At 32.7% G+C, this 24,229-nt stretch overlaps 1 protein-coding gene across 15 annotated transcripts in view; it reads right to left on the bottom strand.

Moving 5' to 3' along the window:
* Positions 1 to 24,229, bottom strand: part of RIMS2 (regulating synaptic membrane exocytosis 2) — a 505,770-nt gene that overhangs the window by 336,578 nt on the left and 144,963 nt on the right. For all 15 annotated transcript variants that reach the window (XM_044658242.1, XM_044658245.1, XM_044658232.1 and 12 more), the window contains 2 exons: positions 20,362 to 20,533; positions 18,003 to 18,156 (listed from right to left, as the gene is read on the bottom strand). In XM_044658242.1, the coding sequence (XP_044514177.1) occupies positions 18,003 to 18,156; positions 20,362 to 20,533 (326 nt within the window). The remainder of the gene's footprint in view (positions 1 to 18,002; positions 18,157 to 20,361; positions 20,534 to 24,229) is intronic.

The raw sequence follows: 24,229 nt of genomic DNA, 5'->3' as shown, positions 1-24,229 counted from the left end.
AACTCCCAAACCACTTAGTGAATTCACATCCTACCTAGTGCTAAGTGAGAAGCCAGAAAGATACTTGGAGAGTTCCACCCTTTTTTCTAACTCAGTCAGAAACTTGTTCATATCCTCAGAAAGTGAGAACCCTTTTGATGAACATTCACCCTTCCAGAAGGTGTGAACTAGTTCCCACAAACACTGCCCCCTGGGCAGTACTAGACACTTTGGAAACTGTAATTGGCCCCTGTGAAGAGGGGAGGAGACAAGAAGTCACCATAAAAGCCCCGAACTCAGTCTTGGGAAGTAGAGTCTAGTGGAGAGTGAACTCCAAGAAGGAAGTTGGCTTCAAGAAGAAGATTGGCTCAAAGAAGAAACTTAGCCTCTGGAGAGTCACCTTCAGTTCCTGCCTCTTGGAGGGAACTTGGGTGAGTGGAGAGATAGTTTTCCTTTTCTGTCTTCTGGCGAGAGTTTAATTCTGATTGAAGGTTAACAAGTCCTGGCTGAGCTAAGCACTGGAACAATATTTAGTTAGATAAGTTAATGTCTTCTCTACCCTTCTGTATTTCTCTACTTTCACTCTTTCCACCTCTTGTATAATAAAAGATTTATAATTTTCATATATTTAGCCAAATCATTAATTTTAACACTTACAGGATGCAAAGAGACAAAAAAGAATTAACGACAACTTTGCTAATTATCCTGTCTGGACTATCTTCTCTTCTTCCAATCCTGTATTTTTTCCTCTTTAATACTCTGGACCTGTCAAAGGCACCAAAGAAAACCAGTACTCACAGCCTTGTAATCATGGGCTGGAACAAATAGTCTTAGAGGAAACAGCATATTTTAAATATTCATTTATGCATGTGGGTATGTATGTATGCAATGATCTGGTTAAGGGTTAGGAATACTATTCATTATACCTTAACCCTTTAAAAAAATATGAAATGGCTTCCCTGATATTATTGTATGTTGCATACACACACACACACACACAGGCACACACACACAGTGAAGTCACAATGAGGATTATATATATGGCAGAAGACAGAACTTTTTCCCTAGCATTTTTTCATTTCCACCCCATTTATACTTAGCATCTTTTAAAGATTTTACTGACAGCCACATATTCGCTAAAGAAAATTCAGAATTTTGGTAATATCAATATTTTTTCCTGCAATGTAATTAATGAGACAGTTGTTTAATAACTGTTTATTCCCTTCTATATTGTTTATGAGACTATAATTCTCTGAGGAGCTGGTTTACTGACTTAACTCTCACCACTAAGCAGAGACTATCAAAGCACATTCTGGATCTGATCATGATTTGTGTTTTATAGGAAAATGATGTATTCACCAAGTTCATAAAGTATATTTTTACATGCCTCTAATATAGCAAAAAGGTAGTAAAATAATTGTTTAAACTTTGAAAAATAAATTGATGGGCTAAAATATGTAGTCGTTAAAAGAAAAGCTTGTGAAATAAATTACCAATAACATTTCTGTGATATCTGTATAGTCTAGAAATATTTTTTCTTTTGATGTCAATTTCTAATATTGGAATTTAATGACAAATTAATGCAACAAATCCCCAAACTGCAAAGTTGGGGAGAGGAGGATTTCCTTGATTTGAAATTAAAGGAGTATGATTGTCCCTGGGGGATAAACATTTGGAGAGGGGGAGGTAAAAGTAATGAAAAGGAAGAAATACAGGTACAGAGGGTATCAGGTAGCATTACTAGCATAGCCAGTAGAGGATATACAGATCACAGACCAGGCTTAGAAGGTAAAAGAGGCTAAGTCCAATTAGATTTTAATATATAATAATTTTATTACTTTAACATCTATGAATTATACACTTCAATAGAAACACAAGGGCATTTAATTAATAAGTAATCACTTCTACTTTTATTCTATTGCTGGTGTGTGTGTTTGTTTTTGTTTTTGTTTTGGCCACTCCTGTTATTTCATCATGTAGTGAACTCTTAGTATGAAAAATTCCCTTTATCAATTCAGATAAGCATCTGTTTCATGATGTACACTCTTAGAATGTTGCCTACATCTCTGAGAGGGTAAATAACTTGTCCAAAGTCACACAGGCAATCTGTGTCAGAGGTGGGAATTGAAATCAAATATTTCTGATGAGCAAATCTACTTTCCTATCTTTTATGCCATGACTTTACTTTATTTCTTCCAAACAATTTGAAAATATATTTGAAACACTGCATGAAAATACAATTGTTTATCAACTAAATATTAGTCAGTCAATGTTACTCCTACCTAAGCAAGCATTGTCTGTTATTTTAGTGAAACTATAACCTAGGAAAATTAAGGAAGCATTACTCCAACCCCTATGTGCTATCTAGAAAGGAAGGATAAAGAAACTTACATGCTCATATGGTCCTAGCAAGTGAGCATAGTTCTTTATTTGATGATAGAAAAAAGTCAACAGTTAAAAAAATGTACAATTAACATCTTTTTCTACCAAAGAAGAAAGTAAGAAAATAAAAATGTTGAAAATACTATGTTCATTTTCCCTCGGACTTTTAACCTAGCTGAAGATAGGTCACAAAATAAAGCAATTTCTTCGACAGGAAAATAGAAGTGAGAATTATGAGAGTGGGATAAACTCTCATAAGAAGTGATTTCACAGGCATAAGGCCAAAATTTTTCTCTTTGATAGACCTCAATTTTGCTAATTCTTCTCCTATAAGTATCACTAAAAGCTCAGAAAAATGAAATTCTGTGCATCCTTTGACATGCCTTACTAATAAAATACATTTGCATTTCTGAATACCAATGTTTAATTTTATAAAATATCATAGAAAATATGAATCTCACAAAAGATTATGGAACTTTGTTATAAGAAATTAAGACTATGAAGAAGTCAGAGAAGTGTGGGAAAATTTGAACTAGGACAATGATCCAAGCAATCTATCATCAAATAATTATTAGGTGTCTGCTATATGGTGGGCATTGTGCTAGGTGCTAGGAATACAAGGACGAAAAATAATAATCTCTTCTCTTGACAGAGAAATAAAATATGATAAACTATGTAAAAACTTAATAAAGCAGAACTTCTCAACCACATTTGTAAAAATTATTGTTCTTAAAAAAACACTGCGGCTTTGTCTTCATGGTTATTTTAACCCTTAGTTAATCAGACTTCTTTAATAATTGTAAAAAATATTTGATTACCTCTTCTTCTCTCATACCTTTTACCAGGGAACATCATTCTGATGACAAATTCTGCCAGTTGAATATCAACTATTCCTCCAGAAGACCCTTGTTTTCCCTCATCTAATTCTTTCTTCACCCTTCTCTTTTCCCATTAAAGGTGTTACTTGTCTATCCTAAATTGCCACAGAATGCTGCTAATTGGTAGTTTAAGTAGGCCTGAAAACTTAAAAAAAAACTGTATGCTATGTAACTGAAGCTATTATTAATGAGCAGTCTTCCTTAGATGATTAAAAACATTTTCATCTCAGTTAGATATTCAAATTATTTGGCCTCCTATGAGCTGATCCTGTGAGTTAATGGGTTATATTACTGTAAAACCTTTCCAAAAACCAAAACTAAGCAATTCCTCTGAACTCTTATTAGAAAATATAGTCTATGGAGATAAGCAGCATTACATATACATGTACACACACACACAGAAAAACCCAATAAAGTAGTCCAGTAAATTGGAAAGAGCACTCAACGTGAAATCAAGAATACATAGGTTTAAATACTGCCTCAGTTATTAGTTGTTTGACAAATTGCCTTCCCTGGGATTCAGTTCTTAATCTCTAAAAATGGGAAGAGTCAGGGCTAGATGGCTTTCAAAGTCCTCTTCCATCTCTAAATTTATAATTCTGTGAAGTACAAAGTAATTTTGAGGTGAAAGCACTAGCAAAATATGTTAAAAGATATGTTAAAAGAGAATATTCCAGACATAGGAATTAGCCAGTACAAAGGCACAAGAAAGGGGTATAGAGTGTCATGTATGAAGAACAGCAAGGAGAGTAATTTGAGTGGCTTAAAGAATATAAAGAGAAATAATGCATAAGAAAGCTGAAAAGAAAGGTTGGAACCCAAGGGTAAAGGACTAAAAATATCAAATAGAAGAACTTGTATTGGACCTTAGAAATAAAATTTTTATATTATTAAATTATATATTTGCATTATTATTATGTATTATTTAGTAGGAGATTGACATAATCAGACCTGCACTTGAATAAGATCACTTTTGCAGATCTGATGAAGATGGATTGGTGAGGGGAGGAACAAGAGGAACTAAGACCAAGTAAGAGATCATTGAAATAGTCTGAAGGTAGGCAATAAGGGCCAGAATGAAGGTGGCAGCCATGTGAGTATCAGGAAAGGGTAAGATATAAAAAATGACAATGTGGATTATATATTCAAGAAAATAAGGCTGGCTTCATGGTTGTAAATATGGATAATTAGAAGGATAGTACTGTCACTAAAAAAAAAAAAGGAACATTCAGAAGTGGGATATTTGGAGGAAAACAGACCAAGTTCAATTTTTGGACATTTTGAGATGAGATGTCTTTGGGATAACCAGTTTACAAGAGGCAAATGGTGAAGCTGGAAACAAATAAAGGACAGAGACTAAGCTTGGATATGTGAATCTTAGAATCAATTCATAAAGTCAATAATTAAATCCACAGAAACAGATAAAGTCAGTGAAAGAAAATGTGTTGCTTTGTTAACTTAAAGCATTCTTATTTTAAACAGATGCTATTATTTTCTTCTTGCGCTCTGAGAGCTATAAATCAACTTAAATAGAAATATAAGAACATATAGACATAAAAGCTGAAATAATGCTACTGACATAATTCTTAGACAAAATGAACATGCATCAACAAAAATGGCACCAAAAGAAGGTAATGTCAAATCTCATATAAATAAGTAATTAGTTTCATATGGCAACTATCTGCCCCTGAGGCCTTTCCATTTAATTACTTTCCTAGCTGTACTTCTCTGTAACATTCATTAAGCATAACTAAAAGATAATTACGGTAGACATATCTTTAAAAAGTTATAAAAAGAAAAGCTTTTTTGTGATCTGGTGAAATCCCCAGTGGACTCCTGCATAACTTAGGTGTTATTTAGCTTAGCCTTAAGTTGGTGTAAAGTGTGTGCTATGGGAGTTTAGTATATTTAAAATTCACATAACAATGAAAAAGAAAAGAAAATCCATCCTTTTTTTTTCTTCAAAAAATATAGCACACTCAATTTGGACACTATATTTTCAACTATATTTAATTAATATATCTATATGTCATTAACCTTTTTTTAAAAGTCCATAAGATACTAGACAGTAACAACAAAGATGCCCTGATTACATATATTTGATATATGTGAGGAACGTAAAAATCTTATACTACAATTCACTTCTGTCAGAAATATAGGGATAAGAGATACCATTAAACCCATTGAAATATGCCATGGAATTCATCAAATAGCTTTCAATAACTAGATAAGGAAGATATAAATGTAAAACTACTAGAAGATTTCCAGAGGCAGACAAAGGAAGCTAATTATGGAAATGTTTAGGATTTTAACATATGCTTAGTAGCCCAAACATGCACAATAACAGCAATGCCAAATTAAATTGTGCATATGTATGCATGCATTCAAAATATGGGACATGCTACAAATTTACCTGAATTATATGAATAAAAGCCTTTATCTGGAAAACAAATGTTAAAACGAAATGATGTCAGGAAAAATACATGAAATCTCTACATGCAACAGGGATGTTCATAAACTAATCTCTGTTTATTACCTGATAATTTAATTATATAGTTTATATAATTCACTATATCCATTTCTAAATAATGAAAAACCTCCCTAATTAAAAAAAAACTACAGTAAAATGTGCCACCTATATTAGTGAAGATTTCAAATGAAAGATATGGTCAGGAAAATTGTAGTACTTTCAAATAAATAAATGAAAATGAAAATTTTAAATTAAGAACAGACCTAAATCATCATTAATTTGCATTTCCATAATATATTTTAACAGAGAGGAAATGAAAGAATCTTTAATTTCTTTAATCTTTTGAAAAAGTAACTGACTTTATACTTTGTTCTATTTTGTGTAGCTTTAAGTCTTGAAATTTTTTTTAATAGAACATATTTACACATGTTTATTCAATTAGAATTGCCTGCACATTGTATAATTTATTATGAAATATAAATCAATGGGGTACAATTTAATGAGGATTTACTATATATAAACAGCAGTGAAATTTCTTTAAAAAAGTGAAATATTAGTTAACTGAATACCAATATTATTTATAGACTGTCTGGCTATAAATTAGGCACATATAGTAGTGAATTACCTTTTATGCCACAAGAATATTACAGTAGCGTAATACCCAGTGTGGCTAAAAATAATTAAACACAATTCTAGAAGTATCGAACTTAGCCAATACTTTTCATGAGACAATAAAATCATAAATCCAAATGATAAAGAAATTCACATAGAAATTTTTGCTTTTAAGAATTCATTAATGAATTACATCTTAAATGAACTAATTAAGAATTTAGAAATTTTATTTGTAGGAATTCATGATATTATGATTCTGATTTTATTTAGATAATGTAGAAATAAAGTCCTTAGCATTTTCTTACATTGTATGCTGATAAAATCATTAATTTTGACTAATTTGGGTTATATCTTTAATTTATGCAAATAAATTAATTAATGATTAATTTGAGTTATAGCTGCACTAGTAACAAAAAGTTGCTTCAATTTCCTCTAACAAAAGTAATTAGTGGGGATTTTTTTCTATGGAAAACAATAAACACATTAGGACAATTAGCATAAATAATTTTTGAAATATTTACAAATTAGAGCTAGGATTTATCATGATTAATGTTTTAAAAAAGCCTCTGACTGCATCTAAAAAAACAAAAACACTTCATTTGGTTAATTCTGGTTTTCAGCAAAAATATCTGATTATCTTTGAAGGTCAATATCAAATATTAATCCAATTGTCCCCAATGTCCCCAAATTGAGGACAGGGATTTAGATTGGTCTTATAACTTAATTTGGTATATAGAACTCCTGGATGAGAAAACTCTCTTCACCAATACAGGTCAGCACCTTCTCTGAAATGTACAGTTTTAAATAACTGTATAAGATATTCAGTTTAGTGACTTGGTCAGGGTCACAAAGCTGCTAATGTATCAGAGATGATCCAAAATTGTGATTTAAAATATTGTTTCAGTATATATTTTATAGATGTATAATTTTTATACAAATAAACTTGAACATGCTAGGATATCTCCCATGAACAAAAAGAAAGTGTCTAATTATACATACAGCTAAACTTTTTCTTAATATGATATTTTATATATCAAAACAATGAATATTTAAATTATTTTTATTAATATTTTTCAGTATTTCAAAAGAGTAAAATTGAACATCCCTGTATCATGTTAAATGCCTTTTTGTTAAAGGATTTAATAACTGATCCATGTATAATAAATTATATTGCTTATATTTGTATCCTAAGAAGCAACATTAAAAAAAAAAACATGCCAATATAACATGACTAAAATTCAGGTCTAAGAATGATGGAAAAACTTACCTGGTGATCATATTCCTTTAAAAACAAGTATTAATAACAAACTACCACTCCCAAAAGATTGTTCTCATATGTAACAGTTGATTGACATGTGACAGACTATGTAATGCTATATAATAATAAAACTACAACATTTATAATGTCTTTTTTTAAAGAATACTTTAGATATTTACAAATGTTCTAAGTACAGCATGAAAAAATGTTATGTTGTACCTCTTTCAGATCTTGCAGAAACCTGGTTAAATGAGCCATAATTATTTGTATGTAACTACTGTGCTACTTGAAAAAAATAGCTAAATATAAACTCTGTTATCAAGGTCCAGAGATCACTTTAAAAACTACATTTGTTGTTAAATAAATTCATTGTATGCATAGCCCCAAGGGTTCTACATTATCTATTTTTGAGACAACATTGTGATTATTTTACTAAAACTATTTCTACTGAAGAAGAATATTATCCATAAAGAAACAATCTGAAATAAATCTGTCATTTATTCAACAATATTTATAGAACATATACCTTGTGATAGCTCAAAGTGAGAATAACTAGGATGTGGTAACTGTACTTTTGCAACTAGGCAGTGAAATTTAAAAGGTGCTACCAGTATTGGAAGTTCTTCATTGGTTAGAAACAACTAAATATAGCAACTATTTTAAAAGGAATAACTAGACAAAATAGAAGGATATGAGATGGTGTGCTTCCACAGTTTTCTTCTTCATATTCTACTAGCTGTACTTTTAGTCAATTTCCTGAGTGTTCTTAAATGTAACAGATTTATATAGTCTGAGGATTACTACTGTCCTATGATTTATGTCTCACATGTAGAAATTTCTCATGGTCTCTCCCCATAAGCAACCTTGTATCCTAAATTTTCCCTCTCCAAGGTCTACTCTGTCTAAGTAAATCTGAGCATAAAATCTATTTGAGAGTATTTTCAATGGTATTTGCCCTTCAGTTATTTTATAATGCTTATGCTAGTAAACATACTTCCTAACTTTTAACTCAAGTACTATAATTATTCTATATTTTAGAGTCTATTATATTACATAAAAAATAAATTGAGAATTTCTTTTTTCAAAAGATCATTTTCAAATGATCAAGATTTATGTTTCAAGTATCTTTCAGATTGGATTAGTCTAATCTCTTTATTTTTACAGCTAGGTGGCACATTGATTAAAACACTGGTCCTAGGATTCAAGACTGAGTTTCAATTTAGCTTACCTGTATATTTATGTAAGATTTACTACCTGTGTGATTGTTTGCAAGCCACTTAGTCTGTCTGTTTCTTTGTTTCTTCATCTGTAAAATGGGGATAATAATAGTATCTACCTTCCAGTTGTTACAAAGATAAAATGAGATAATATTTATGAAGCCTTTGCAAACTTTAAAGCAATGTTAGCAATTGTTTACAAATGAGGAACTCAAGGTCAGGCAAATAGTTCCAGAACTAGAATATAACCCCTGGTAATCTTGACTTCAAATCCAGTACTTTTATCATTATTTATAAATATAGCCCTCAATGTAAGTTTGTGCTCTTCATACTTTAATTTGACATTGTGATTGCATAGAAGCAGAAAATAAGGAAGTCACAGAATTAGAAATGCAGTAAATTAATTCTTTAAATGGTAGTTACATATAATTTCCAAACACCATAAAATGAAATCACCCAATAAGTTTGTAGGTTCAGATTTTTTATAATTTTCTAAAATTGTTATTTGGCCCATGTTACAGTCCAAGTGAAAAAAGACCCTCCAAAAATTAAAAAAATTAATATTGATTCAAGGTTCTAGGAATAAGTTATAAACTGGATTTTAAAGACATTTACTACTGTATAACACCAAAGCACTTCTATTGTGTTAAAATGAATTTTAAATTATGAAACTAAAGCATTTCCAATTAAAATAAATTATTTTGCTAACCTCATTTAAATTCAGTAAAAGTATTTGTTATTTTAAAAGTAAATTCAAATGGGTTTTATTTATTTGTTCTAATGTCCTTGGTAATTTTGTCCATATTTAGCTTAATTATCTAACAAATTTATAAGTTGGAAAATCACATTTCTGACACTCTAACTGGCCATCCTTTCCAAAACTGATTCCACTATCTCTCAAATTACCCTTTTCAAATAGTCTTAGTTAGGGAAGTTGGGACACTATTTATTCCCTACTGCAACTTCCAAACTTTCTGTCACCAGTGCATGGAACATACTAATTACTTAATAAATGTCTGTTACCCACCTACCTATCCTCCCTCTCAACTTCTCCTGTTTTGAGGTTCACTCTCTCCAAAATGATAAATTTAGATCCTCAAGGTTAATTATATCAAACCCTTAGCATATTCTTTTTTCTTTTTCAGAATCCATTGTTGAAATCACTGTTGCTCCCTCTCCACTCCTTTCCTCATATACTATGCAACCTGAATTTACATATAATGATGTTGAATAAAATACACTAATTTCCAAGTTCTTCAGTTTATTCAACTTCCATTTCACCTACTGTTCCATTCCACCTCATCTCAGCTATATATATGGGTGGTTGTACTCTTGATCTTACAATCAATCTAATCAAATGTTTCACTTGTTCAAGAACACTTAAATTCTTCTATCACTATCAATCTTCTTTAAGATGTTTAACTGGTAGAGTGGATAGAGTACCAGATTTGAAGTGTGATTTCTTCTAGCTTTAAATTCATGGCTCAGGGGCAGCTGGTTAGCTCAGTGGATTGAGAGCCAGGCCTAGAGACAGGAGGTCCTACGTTCAAATCTGGTCTCAGACACTTCCCAGCTGTGTGGCCCTGGGCAAGTCACTTAACCCCATTGGCTAGCCTTTACCACTCTTCTGCCTTGGAACCAATACACAGTATTGATTCCATGATGGAAGGTAAGGGTTTAAAAATTAAAAAAATAAATTCATGGCTCTTCTTATACCTTAATACTCTTAAATTTATTCTTTAGAAAGGTTCATTCCTCACTAATTTCCCCTTGCCTTTGACCTGGCTTCACTCTCCTTCCTTCCCAATCTTAACTTGGTTGATGAAACAGTTGAACTATATATTCTCCTCTCTAATTCTTTTATTCTCTGTCCTTTGGTCACCAACGCTTGATAAAAGCCCAACTCTGACCACCTCTACCCTCTGCATTTTCACTCCTGGCCCTTTGCTACTGATTAGATTTGGAGGAAGTCATAATTCTATTCACTGGGTCCCCAACAAATTTGTGTTATCTAATCTCAAACTTTAGCAAAGTAAATCTTCTGCTCCATTCTTAATTTTCTATCCCACTCACCACAATGGCAGTTCTAAACCTTCTCTTCTTTACTTAAGTCACCAATATGACCCACCATCCCATTCTCGTGTTTCAAGATATTGATTTATACTTCACCAAATAAAATCATGGTTATTTACCTTGGATTCTCTCCATCACTTTTCTACATCCCTCATCCCCCTGAAAACTTCCTCCAATATCTCCTCCTTTACTCTAATCTCCTTTACATGTGTCAACAACTCTATATGTAGTCTTGATTTCATCACTTCTCATTTGCCCCAGAAGAATGCCTTATAGCATTATTCATTCTCTTTATTAGCTCTCTCTATATATCAGTTCCTTCACTATTGCCTACAAATATGAAGAAGCCTCTTCTATTCTTAAAATGCTATCATCAGTTCCTATCATTCTTCTAAATTATATCTCTTCAACTCTTCTCAGACAACTTGAAAAACTACCCCTACTCTTTGTTTATGTCTTTCTTCTCGTTCTCCATAATCAGGCTTCCAATTTCATCATTAAAATGATTTTTTTCTCTGAAGCTTTCATTAATTTCTTACTAGCCAAATCCAATGACCTTTTATTGATCCTTATCATTTTTGATCACATTGAAACATTTGACATTATTAATCACTTTCTGTTCCTACATATTCTCATCTATTTGTGTTTTCATGACAATGTTTTCTCCTGGTATTCTTCTGACCAAGTAACTTATCTGCAGACTCCTTTTCAATATCCTTTGCTAGACTTAAATCTATGCCAAGTCCTCCAACTGGGTTTAATCAAAGGTTCTCTTCTGAGTCCTCATCTCCTTTCTCTCTATACTTTCTCTCTATATTTATCTCATATGATGAATTCATCTGTTCCCATAAGCTTAACTGCTGTCTCTATGCAAATGACTCACAGATCTACATATCCAAACCTGGTTTCTGTCCTGTGCCCTATTCCTGCTTTAACAAATGCCTGTTTTGAGAAGTATATACTACAGAGGAATGTATAATCATTTATTATTAAGGACCTACTTTGTGCTAGGCATTGTGTTAAATTATTTACAAATATCGTCTCATTTTTATTCTTACAGCAACTCTTCAAGGCATATTAAACTCAGCATATTCAAAATAACTCATTATCTTCACCTAAAACTCTTAATAACTTCCTTATTACTGTCAAAGGCACCATCATCTTTTCAGTCACCCAGGTTTGCAACCTGGACATCATTCTAGTCTCCATATTATCTCTTCACAAATCCATCCTCCAACTTTTGTTACTTCTATTTCTACAAAATCTCTTATGTGTCTTCTTTCTACTCATATAATCATTGCCTTAGTTCAGGCCCTTATTACCTCTTACCTCTATTATTGTGAAAGCCTTTGAATTGGCCACCCTACCTCAGGTCTCTTCTCACTCTACTTGGCTGCCAAAATGATCTTCCTCAAAGTGGAAGTCTGACTACTTTATCCCAAAACTAACACTATCACTCTCTCCCCCTCTCTCTCCCTCTCAACAATAACTCCAATCTTTCTCTGTTACCTCTAATATAAAACATTAAATCCTTTGTATAGAATTTCAATTTCTGCAAAGTCTGGCTCTTTTCCAATCTTCTTATACCCCTTCATCTTATGCATCTTTCATTTCTCCTCCCTTCATTTTAAAGATATACTCAAGTCTCCCCTATCTTAATGAACAAACAAAATTTTCCATAGACTTAGACACTCATTTGAGCTATTATACTATCTTTTCCCTAAATCTTTATTGCCAAGGCTGTAGAAAGACTAATCTATATATGGTCCCATAGACAGAACATTGAATTTGGAATTAGGGGCATTTTTTCCTTGTGGGGCCTCAGTTTTTTTATTGATCAAATTAAGAGGTGGCATTTAGGTCCACATCTATAATCATAACTCCTCTTTTCACCAACCATACACTCCTCAACCTCTTATAATCTGACTTCCATTCCCACTAGTCTACTGAAACAGATCTTTCTCTCCATGGTCACTAATGTCCTCCTGCCCAATAAATTCAAAGGTCATTTTTCTGCCCTGTCTGTAGCATGTATTAACCATGGAGTATATCCTCATTCTGGATAGCATCACCTCACTTACTTTTTATAGTAAACTCTCAAGGTTTTCCTTATTTCTATCTCTTACTGTGTTCTTCTGTCTTTGTGGCTAATTCTTCATCTTCTTCTCATTCCTAATAATGGTGTCCACCAAATTCTTTCCTTGAGCTCTTTCTCTCAATATGCTCTCTTCCTTGGATAGCTCATCTACTTTCAAAGCTTCAATTATCAACCCTGTGAAACTAAATATTAAATATATGTTCCCTTGAGATCTTATACTCCATGGTATGTTGATACCTCACTCTCAACATGTCCAAAACTTAATTTTTCATCTTTCCTAAAAAGTTTCCCCCTCTGTTTAATTTCATTATTTCTCTTAATGTTTGCACCATTCTTCAAGTGACAAAGGTTCATAACTTTGGGAACATCTTTGTTACTTCTATATTCCATATCCCAAAAGTCTAATAAATTCTCAAGTCTTATCAAGTCAACTTCTACTGTATCCATTATTGCACGTAAGTACTGATCTCTTCTTACCTAGACAAGCTGTTTTCTCACCTACATCTTCCTGCCTCTCATTTTTCCTTTACAAATCCATTCTAATCACTAATAGCTAATGTTCCTTATATAAAGTCCTTGACATGTAAGTGCCTTACTAAAAAATAAAAATAAAAAAGCAAAGAAACAAACAAACAAAAAACCTTCAGGGCTCCCCACTGCTTACCAAACAAAGTATAAATTTCTGATCAAGATCACTCAAGGTTCTCCACAATCTGGTTCCAATATATCTTTCCAGCTTCATCACATATTCCAAATTCCAACCAAATAGGACTACTCTCTGAAAAAATACAATTTTAGGATTATACGCTGTCTCTAGTAAATGAATTTGTGATTGAGGAATATTTTTTTTTTTACCAAATGCCATGAAGCATTCTTTAAAATTAAATCCAAAATGTCTTATCCATTCAGTTTTTTCTACTGCTACACTGAACCACCAACCCTTAACCAATTAAGTAGTAAAATAAATGAAATAAGATTCCTAACTATTTATTTGGAAAGCTCTAGAAAGAATTTTTAATAAAGCAGAAGGATGGACTTTAAATAGGGCAGATTTTAAAGATATTTGCTTATATCCTATACATTTTTTACATTATAAAATTCATGTGGTGGGGGCCCATGACTTTTTAGATCTTTATATCTCTTCTAATGCCTTATACAATGCTCTGCACATAGTGGATGCTTAGTAAATAACTACTGAATTAAATTTTCTAAATACAAAAAACAGTTCTTTTCATCAACAGAAAAAAGAGCTGAATAACAATTTTCTCAGAAAAAAAAATGGTTGCTTGAAAAATGGACAGAAATTCAACTAATGCTATTGACATTCATCCGATAAAAAAATACTAGCAGTATTAGGCAAATTTAATAGTACTAAGTGTTTGCTGAGAAATGGAAAATGTATAGAAAGTCTACTTAATAAAACTCAAATCACCAGCTTTTTAGAAAACCCCCCTGGACTTTCTGAGGGCTATTCGGCAGTGTGGCATTTATAAACTTATTAAGTTTAAAATTTACTTATTAAAAAAAACCCTTCAGAATAAACATTGTGGCAAAGATTAATAAATATGATGTTTGTTATGCTTGATCTAAGGCTTTTTAAAGAACAACTATGAAAACCTCAGATGCCTAAATAATTATATAAATGACACCAAAAAATTCTCTTAGAACATCACAAATAGTATGGCCTGGAGGCCACATATTCACTCAGAAAACCATATATATTCTATTGTATTTTTATTTATTCTGTTAAATATTTTCCAATTATATTTTAATCTAGGTCAGGCATACTTGAGAGTATTGCACTAGGTGTTTGATATCTCTGTGTTATATGGCTGTGAAGCTTGAAGGTATTATATATACTGGAAGAAATGAAGAGGTGGTAAAGATGAGTGATATAGGTGACATACTCCAAACTAATACTGAGTGATATACAATTATGTAGTAGGTCAAAGATTAGTCCAGTTAGTTTGACACAAAGGAAAGGATTAAATTACTATATTAATTACTTGAAAAGCAAAAATTACAGGGAAAAGAAAAAAGTACAAAACAAATATAATTAACTTTTATTATGAAAAGCAGATCTTTTGTTAAAATGTTAGACTTCTGTAAATATTTAAAATTTAAAAGTTCAAAAGCACAACAAATTTCTCAAAATAAGCTCCATTTCAAGGACTTGGTATTTTTCATAGTACCTTGCACCCAGAACAGACTTAAACAGTGTTTACTGAATTCAATATCATGAATGATCCTTTTAGTGAATCAAAAACCCAGATAATATACTAGAGAAATTTCAACATTTGAAAAAAACACCACTTCAAGAATTAGACATTTTATTAATTTCAAAACACAATACCAGTCTTAGTGATTATTATTTAAAATGCTATGAGCCAGCTCTTCCTGAAAATTTCCAGTGGTCTATCTCATATTCATCAATGGCACCACAATTATAATTACCCACTGTTGTCAGGGAACACGCATATCTTGAAAAAATACAAACGTAGGCTATAAAAAAATCTTCATATTCATTAAAATTCTAACTTGTCCACAACCTAGTTGTTTATGACCAGATATTTAGAGTATATGACTATCAACATAATTGTATTAATATTTGCAGCATTCCTTTCTTTGTCTCTTGGAAAATGCACTTGCCTGTTACAAATTTTTTCTTTTATTAATACCTTTTTGGACCACCAATGCAAAGATTATAAATGTTAGCAGGATCTCATTTTATCTCACAAAGGAAAGGTTTTTGAATTGATGTTAATTATAATATAGTGAATGTTTAAAAATGAATTTATAAAATATGTATATAGTATATTTTTAAAATCACATATAATTCATGATGATATCAATAATGTAAAATTTGAAATCTCTTGAAAAAATAAAAATAGAAATAAAGCCTGAAAAAAGTAATTTTCATCAATCTCATTTACTTATATTAAAAATTCAACTTCACATAATCTCTACAGCCCAAGTTTTATCTTTTATAATTGAAAATAAAGTTTTTGTCATTAGATAATTTAATCTTGGATTACCAGAATTATATAACATAGTTTAATTTTTCATGGTAAGTACTTATTGAGTATTCATTGATGATACCTTTCTTCCTAATATACTATCAACCAAGTTCTTAATTCTCATATATATTTTTTGTTTTCTTATTTTATATTTTAAAACCCTTCCCTTCTTTTTCAGACTAGACACTAAGTATTGGTTCCTAAGTAGAAGGGCTAGGTAATTGGGGTTATCTAGGGTCACACAGTTAGGAAGTGTCTGAAGCCAGATTTGAACCCAAATCCTTCCAACTCAAGGCCTGGCTCTGTATCCACTGGGCCACATAACTATCCCTACATAAATCCTAAATTATATATATGTATATTTGATTGCCTCCTATATATAGTCCTAAAGAAGTGGTCTTCTGATCATTAATGAGTATTGCATAAATAACCATGATTCATGATTGTCCTTTTATATTCACTGTCCAAAGTCCTAATACCCAGCTCTAAGCCCTAATTCTTTATGCATACTCACAACAAGCATCTACCTACTAGAGATGCCACGAGAGTATTTTTAACAATTACATATGTGTGTGCATATATATGCATATATGTATACATATATAAGCATTTATGTGTGTATATATACATATATATGTGTTAAACTTCTCTTCTAGAAATAACCACAATAAGTAAATATAGGACTCAAGTGTTAAGCCATAACTCTGAAATATAGGTTCAGAAGTGTCAGTATTCTAATGACAATCCTTTAAACAATTAGATTTGGAGATAGTTTACTAATGAAAATAAGGCACCAGAAAGCCACCACCTTAAAAATAATTATAGTAACAAAAATGTTAATTCCAAAAATTTCGCAAACATACCATGGGGGCATATTGTAGTGGCAAATATAAACTGGAGTCTGAATGGTCTTTGGGGAGTCTAGAAAGAGACAATCTGGGAAATTAGAAAGGGTCTGTGTTCATTCAGCACTTTGAAAGAAAGGCAGAAATACTAAGTTTAGTGAATGTGAATATTCTCAAAGGTATATTCTATAATGGAGAAGTATTGATTTGTAGGCTCTACTATAGTAGATCCTTATGAAACTTTTCTCAAGATTATCAGACTTCATCTACTCTGATTCCATTATATCAAGCATTTTTCCTCATTTTACCCACCTACTCAGAAGGAAGTTATCTCCTGGAAATTAAGTCAGTCATGGCTATCTTTCCAACTACATATCCCATCATAAAGTAACAAATGCTCATTATGGCTTATAAATAAATAAATGATCATGAATTTTGGCTAAATTCTCCAGAAATTTCAAAATCAAGTAACTGAACCCATATAGTTGAGAATATTCTATAACAAATCCACCTAGAAGCAGTGGGTCTTATTTAGGCCCAGTCTAAAAAAATCAACCTACTACATGGTAACAACACAACAGCCTCATTAAGAAAAGTATTTTTACTTTACTGTGAAAAGGAATGCCTGTTTCTAAATGTCTACTTCTTAAAGAGGAAGTTTCTACCCTAAATTAAGGGGCAGGATTATTTATTATGACTAAAACAACTTTCTCTGTACTGGAAATAGTCTTTGAAAATACTGTTATAATTACAGTTACTGTTCAAGGGTTATATGCAGGGAACAAAATGAAAAGAATAAATATATCTTTAGGTGAAACCCCAAACTAGTACATATCCATCGTATAATTAGCTCTTTTGAACAAAGTACCAGATTATTTTAATTAATTATTGTACTTAAGACTTTAAATGCTAAAGTTAAAAACATATCAAATGTGTTTCATTTGGGGTATAGATAAAAAAAAATCCAACAACCAAAAAAAGCATTCTATGAATGTTGCATATACAACATGATTTCATAATTGTATACGATTCAAGAGTTCATAGTTGATAGTAAACATGAAAACATCATTATAAATCTATAAAATAACCACAAAATATTTTGCATCTTAATAAAATTTCAACACTCAGAAATATCCAAATAATATATACCAAATAAAAAGTACTGAAACCTACTTTGCAACCTTCGTGTTGGACTCTCCCCATGAGGCTGTCGGCGTGGCAAATATGGAGACGGGTGGGGAAGTGGCAATGAAGAAACATCATGTGTCTGCAGTTTATACCAATGAGGCTCATCATCTAATAGTGCTGTCTCTAATTCAATTAGAATCTACAGAAGTAACAGGCACAGTGGTTTTTATAAAAGCAAATAGAAATAGTAAACAAGTTCTCTTACATGGCTGCATGTCTTTCGGAATAAATTTTTAAAATATTATAGTAATTGAAAAATAAAACTTTTAAAGGAGAATTTTTAAATGGGGAAAAATATAAAACATCTTTAACAGATCTAAGACTTTCAGTTTTCAGTTTCTAACTAGCATACTAGAAAAGTTCAAAGCTTTTTAGTAGTATGAGAATTTCCCCCCAATTGTAATCACCTAACAATTATAAGAAATGAAGGTTTATGTAAAGAAATACTAAAATAAAAAAATAGACACAGAAAAAAGAAAAACGTTTGTTTTTGGTCCAAAGAGAGATAGGAGGGAAAATGAACCATTTCCCTTTCTTTTTTTTCCAGGTACCTAGAAAGATCTGAAAAGTAACATGAAATGACTCCTAAAGTTGTAGGGTCATCAAAGCTATTTTCTCAATTCTGTACTAGAATTATCTAGAAGTTGGCATCGACAACTTGGAAATATTGAGAATAAAAGCATATTTCTTTTTGTAGTCAGAAAAAAATTCAGTTCATTCATTCAGTGAATATTGATAAGTATATACTACATAAAAGACACTGAGGAAAATACAAAAAAAAAAAAAGACCTGATCTTTATTCTACATAGTTTAAAATATAGTAGGTGACAAAAAACTTACACATGTAAAGTTTTATCAAGACACACCTAATCTTGTATAGCAAGCTGCTTAAATTGTTAAAATACAAAAATTCTAAATAGAGATTTTGGGGGATAGAGCATTGGGAATTTTCTATTTATTTATTTTTATTTATGATACAGGAAAGCAATAAATACAATTTATTAATCAACATTATGACTTCCTCAACCTACCAAAAACACAATTTAATTTACAGAACACCAAACAATGACTGCTATGGATTCTGATTATGCTTTATGGTTATATCAGGGTACTACTTCTTCTGATGAAAAGAATTGAGGGTTTCTATGTAGTACTAGAAGGCATTAAATGAGGATGTTCCTAGCTAGGTAACAGAATTATGTTATTATAACCATCATAGGATTCACTAAAATTAATTTTATTTAATTAATTTAATTCAAAATAATTAAATCAATTGATTAATTGATCTGAAAACATCAAGGAGATATTCTTTTAATGTGTATAGCATTGCTTTCAGCCTCATCTTACATGACACCTACAGAGACAAATATAACTGCTTTTACCCTTATATAGAGTATAAAGACTGTGAAGTGGAGCTCCCACTTTTGTCCCTTTTACTTGTGGCACCCCCATGCACTTCCTGCTGATCTATGATCCAAAGAATCCATAGTGTCTTTTGGAGCATAGCCCAGGAACCACCTCCTATTGGAGGTCTCTTCCCTCCTGAAATATTTTGTATTAGTGTCTATATATTTATTGACACACATATTCTTTAATTAGACTATAAGCAACTCAAAAGTGGGGGCCATTTTGACTTTCTCCTTTGTATTTTCAGTTCTTAGCATGGTATCTTGTCTGTAGCAAGTGCTTAAAAAGATTTTGTTAATAAAATTGGATTGGCCAGGATATATGAAATAATAAGGAAACATACAATAATATTATTAAAATTTGTCAAAAAATTTTATTTCTCCTTGAATTTTGTTTAACTAATTACTAAAAGGTGAAATTGATTTCCCACTTTATTCCAGTAAGTAATCACTGTACAATTAATATACTTTTGAATCTCTGCTCTTTTCCTATATTTCAGCAATTCATTATCATTGGGATTTTGTTTTGTCTTGGTTTTTTTCAAAAATAATTTTAAATGACTTAAAAATCAAGGTATGTAAAAGACCCCAGCAGATAAAAGTGTTATTAATTCAATTAAAATAAAATGAAATTTACAAAAAAATGATATAAGGTAAAATAGGATTTAAATCCAAACAAAGATTTTACCACCTATGTTATTTTTTATACCAGTTTAGGAAGAAAATTAAAAACATACTATTTAGTTGTGATATTTTAACAGCTTTGAAGACAAACCAAAAGACACAAGAATAAAAATCCCTAGAAGCTTTTTTTATTATGTAGATAATATACTTTTTCTGGTTTTTAAAAATGTTTTAGAATTCATATATTGGTCTTTTTATAACTATACTTTCCAACAAGTTATTAACAGTTTAAGTTTTTAAATAATCCCACATACCTCTCCTAAAAATTCACTTTCTTCTTCTCGAACTCTAGCTTGGTCCCAAAGAGTAATCTCCAACATCCGTTCTCGAAATTCTCTCCGATGAACTGGAGAGTAAATGAATGTTTGATTCCATTTGGGTTCCAATGTTTTCTTTACTGTTTTAGTTCTTCTTTTGTTTTTATCACTATAAAGGATAATCAAAAAATGTGTTATTTTTTACAATTGCTTAAATTATGCTGCATGTATAATATAAAATTTATGATTGATTATAAATTGAGACAAACGCCACCGAAAATTTTAGCACCATTTAATTGACCAGTGATATAGGAATTCTGAATTTTTCATAAACTTTAAATAGAATTTAAAATTGAATGTAATTTTTATTTTTGATTTTAATGCCCTAAAATCTGAAAAGAGAATTCTAATTTTTAGTTATTTGAAATGCTGCTTAATTTGAAATTAGTAGAACGTTTCACCTAAAATAAGACAAACTATGAAAGTCTAGCTGTCTCAGTGAAGGGGAACAATACACCTGAACAATTAACCATGCATAGCACAAAGTTATATTACAAATTATATTTGGAACTACCAGGTGGATCAACTCCTTAAGCTCTCCAGCAAAGGGGTTACAATATTGAGCAGTGAGTCAGCAAGCATTTATTAAGCACTTACTATATATGTGTCAACTAAGAGCTAAAGATACAAAGGAAGATAAAAATAACTGCCTTCTATGAAGAGTTCTCATTTTAAAAGGAGAGACAACATGCAAACAACTATTTATATATATGAGATACACACATATAGTAGGAAAAGCGGCAAATAAATCAAACAGTGAGGGATATAGAGTTATGTATTCTTAGTAGGTTGGGAATGATAGGTGTTGTGGGAATGTAGGTTGGGAATGATAGGTGTTGTGGGAATGAAAGGTGAGTATTTTTTTTTTAGACCCTTGTACTTCGATGTATTGTCTCATAGGTGGAATATTGGTAAGGGTGGGCAATGGGGGTCAAGTGACTTGCCCAGGGTCACACAGCTGGGAAGTGGCTGAGGCTGGGTTTGAACCTAGGACCTCCCGTCTCTAGGCCTGACTCTCACTCCACTGAGCTAAGGTGAGTATTTTTTAATGTTGACTGACACTGGAATGGCAGACCATAGTGAAAAGAGATCAAATGCAGTTGGCCTTGGGAAAATGTACTGTTAACAATTAGGAAAGGTCAAGGTCTCATCCACTATAAATATATTGTGTAAATCCTCAGGTAGGACCTCTCTGCTCCTCAACTACAACAACATGATTTAATATAACTCCATCATTTTACATTTAAGGATACTAAGAATCAAAAAAGTAAAATAACTTCCCAAAGTTACATGGTTAAGAAGAGTCATGATTTACCAGGTCCTACTCTGCCCATTATCTTACTTCCTTTCCTTCTCTATTATTCTTTTTCCCAGTCTTATTTCCCAAAGTGGTTATTTTATACTTTTCCCTCTCTCCTTAAACCTCCTGTTCTCCCTTACAGCAAATAGTCCTTTTGCATCCCTGACAGCAATGATAGTTTCTTCAGCTCCTTAACTGAAAAATTCTCAGCAGCATCACACACCTGACACTTAATTTCAGACTTCAAGGAACAAAATATTCCTGCCCTATCCATTTTCCTGGCCTTTCCTCGACCTTATTCCAGTAGTCATTTCCTCAAACTCATCTTTGATCTCTTGCTCTTCACTGACATTAAGGCCTTCTTCTCAGGAAGAGGGTTTCTGGACATCATTACCAGTGATCCCTGGGCATTTCTTCCGACCTCCACCAGGGGTCTGGCTGGACTTCCGGGAGCTCTATCTCCTTTCCTAAGCAGTTGAAGAGCCAGTGTGGCCTTTCTTTGGGAAGCTATACATTTTTCCTTTAGGACTGGCTCTTCAGGCTGTGCATTCCCACTTTTCTCCACTGTGGTGCTATCTTGAGAATGAGACTATTCCTTTTCCTATTCTGGGTCGCATTCTAGCTCATGCTGATGCCTTTCAGTTTCTGTTTCTCCCAGGCAATAATGGGCAAATTATTCCCCACGGGCCAGATCCAGGCCGTAGTTTGCCCGTCGCTACCTTAAGCAATTCCCTAATCACTAGTGACGAGCAAACCACTACCTGGATCTGGCCCGCGGGGAATAGTTTGCCCATCACTGCATGGGTTGGATTGCATTCGGAGCTTGAGGACTAAGGAAGGGCTTGAAGTGAAAGGAAAGGCCTTGCCGCCATGGGAAGAGAAAGAAGGAATCCAGGCTGGCCAGACCAGGACTGCCAGGTCGTGGAGAAGCTTGAGGGTGAGTAAGCACCCTAGGGTGAGATGGCCAGGAAGGCTGGAGGTCTGGGTGTGAAGAGCACTAAAGGGTTTATTCTAGAAATTACTGACTAGCCCGAGCCAAAGAACTACTGTGAGGAGGAAGGGGTGAGGGAAAAAAAATCCAAGGACCTGGTCAGAAAGGAAAGCGCCGAGGATAAAGCATATAAACCCAAGTTCTGAGCTGACCTACTTGTCCCGGTGGCCCCCCGCGCAATTTAATAAAGGACCAAGGGGTCACATGGGCGCCTAAAATCAAGGCCCTAGAGGACGATCTCTGAGAGCCCCAGGCCAGGCTGATCAGCCCTTGGGAACTGCAGGCGCCCTCTGCGCAGGCTCAGAAGGAAGAGCCACTTGCCATTTGGGGTGGGGGAGCAGGGAAGGGGCAACAGGTGTGGGCAGTGACCTCTTCTCTACCCTCCCCCACAATTTGGAGTTTAAAAACTTGCCACAAGGTGTTTTTGTGCCTATTGTTGAAGGGGAAAGAAGACTCCGGAAGGCAGGTGGAGGAGGGGGGCGGGACTCTTTCTGATAGGCCAATGCATTAGCCAATCACACCAGTTCAGAGACTTCACTCCCATTAAAGCAGAGACCAGAAAATGTGCTATGTAATTAATAAGTAGAGTAAGTAGAGGGATTTAAAACGTGCTAAAAAGCTAACATGGTCCCTGACAAATATATCCTTTCTCACTTGACTTCAAAATGTGTACAATTAAAGGGCCTGGAGGAGACAACGTTATTGGGAGTGAGGAAGGAAATGTATGGAAGAGGGAGGCAAAGATAATTCAGCTCCCTGTGTTATGTAAAAATAGTTTATTCAATTAAGCAATCAATGAAATGGAAACACAGACTCTTAATTAGATGAGATATAGAATAATTAAGTTTCAAAGAGGATGAGGATGTTAGTGATAAGCCATAACTGGTCAACTATGAAGTTGTGAAGACTGTAAAGTAGGTTCAAGGCAATGGGATATGTTGTCTTTGGACCCTGTGATAATTTAGCATTGGGGAGACAGTTCTTAAAACAGCTGAAAAAATAGTTGTACACTGTGAGGCAATTCTAGAATCTAAAAGTGATCGTTGAGAACTGGGTTACATCAGCCAAGGCAATAATACTTAATCCTGGGGGTTTATTTACCTCCCAAAGATTCATCTCTAGATCTCATCTTGAGGGGAATCTGTGAAACTGGATGGGGAAAAGAATACATCTTTGTTTCACTACCCTTAAATGAAATTTAACATTACTAAATGTTATCTTTAGAGGTTGCTAAATTCCCCCTTATACACTAGCTATATGACACTTTCCTAAGTCATTTAACTTATTATTGCCTCAATTTCTTCAACTGTAAAATAGGGAACTCTCAAGGTTATTGTGAAGATCAATCAAGATCTTTATACAATTTTATATTTATTTATAATATTTATTTTACATTTATAAATACTTTTATTTATTAGCTTATATTTATACATGTTTATAAAATATTTATAAAAAGCATTTAGTACAGTGCCTAGCATATAGTAAACACTATAAATGCTAATTCTGTCCCTCCA

The sequence above is a fragment of the Gracilinanus agilis genome, chromosome 1, assembly GCF_016433145.1.
Source record: "Gracilinanus agilis isolate LMUSP501 chromosome 1, AgileGrace, whole genome shotgun sequence".
Lineage (NCBI taxonomy): Eukaryota > Metazoa > Chordata > Mammalia > Didelphimorphia > Didelphidae > Gracilinanus > Gracilinanus agilis.
The sequence above is the reverse complement of the archived record's forward strand: the minus strand, read 5'-3'. Positions and strand labels throughout refer to the sequence as shown.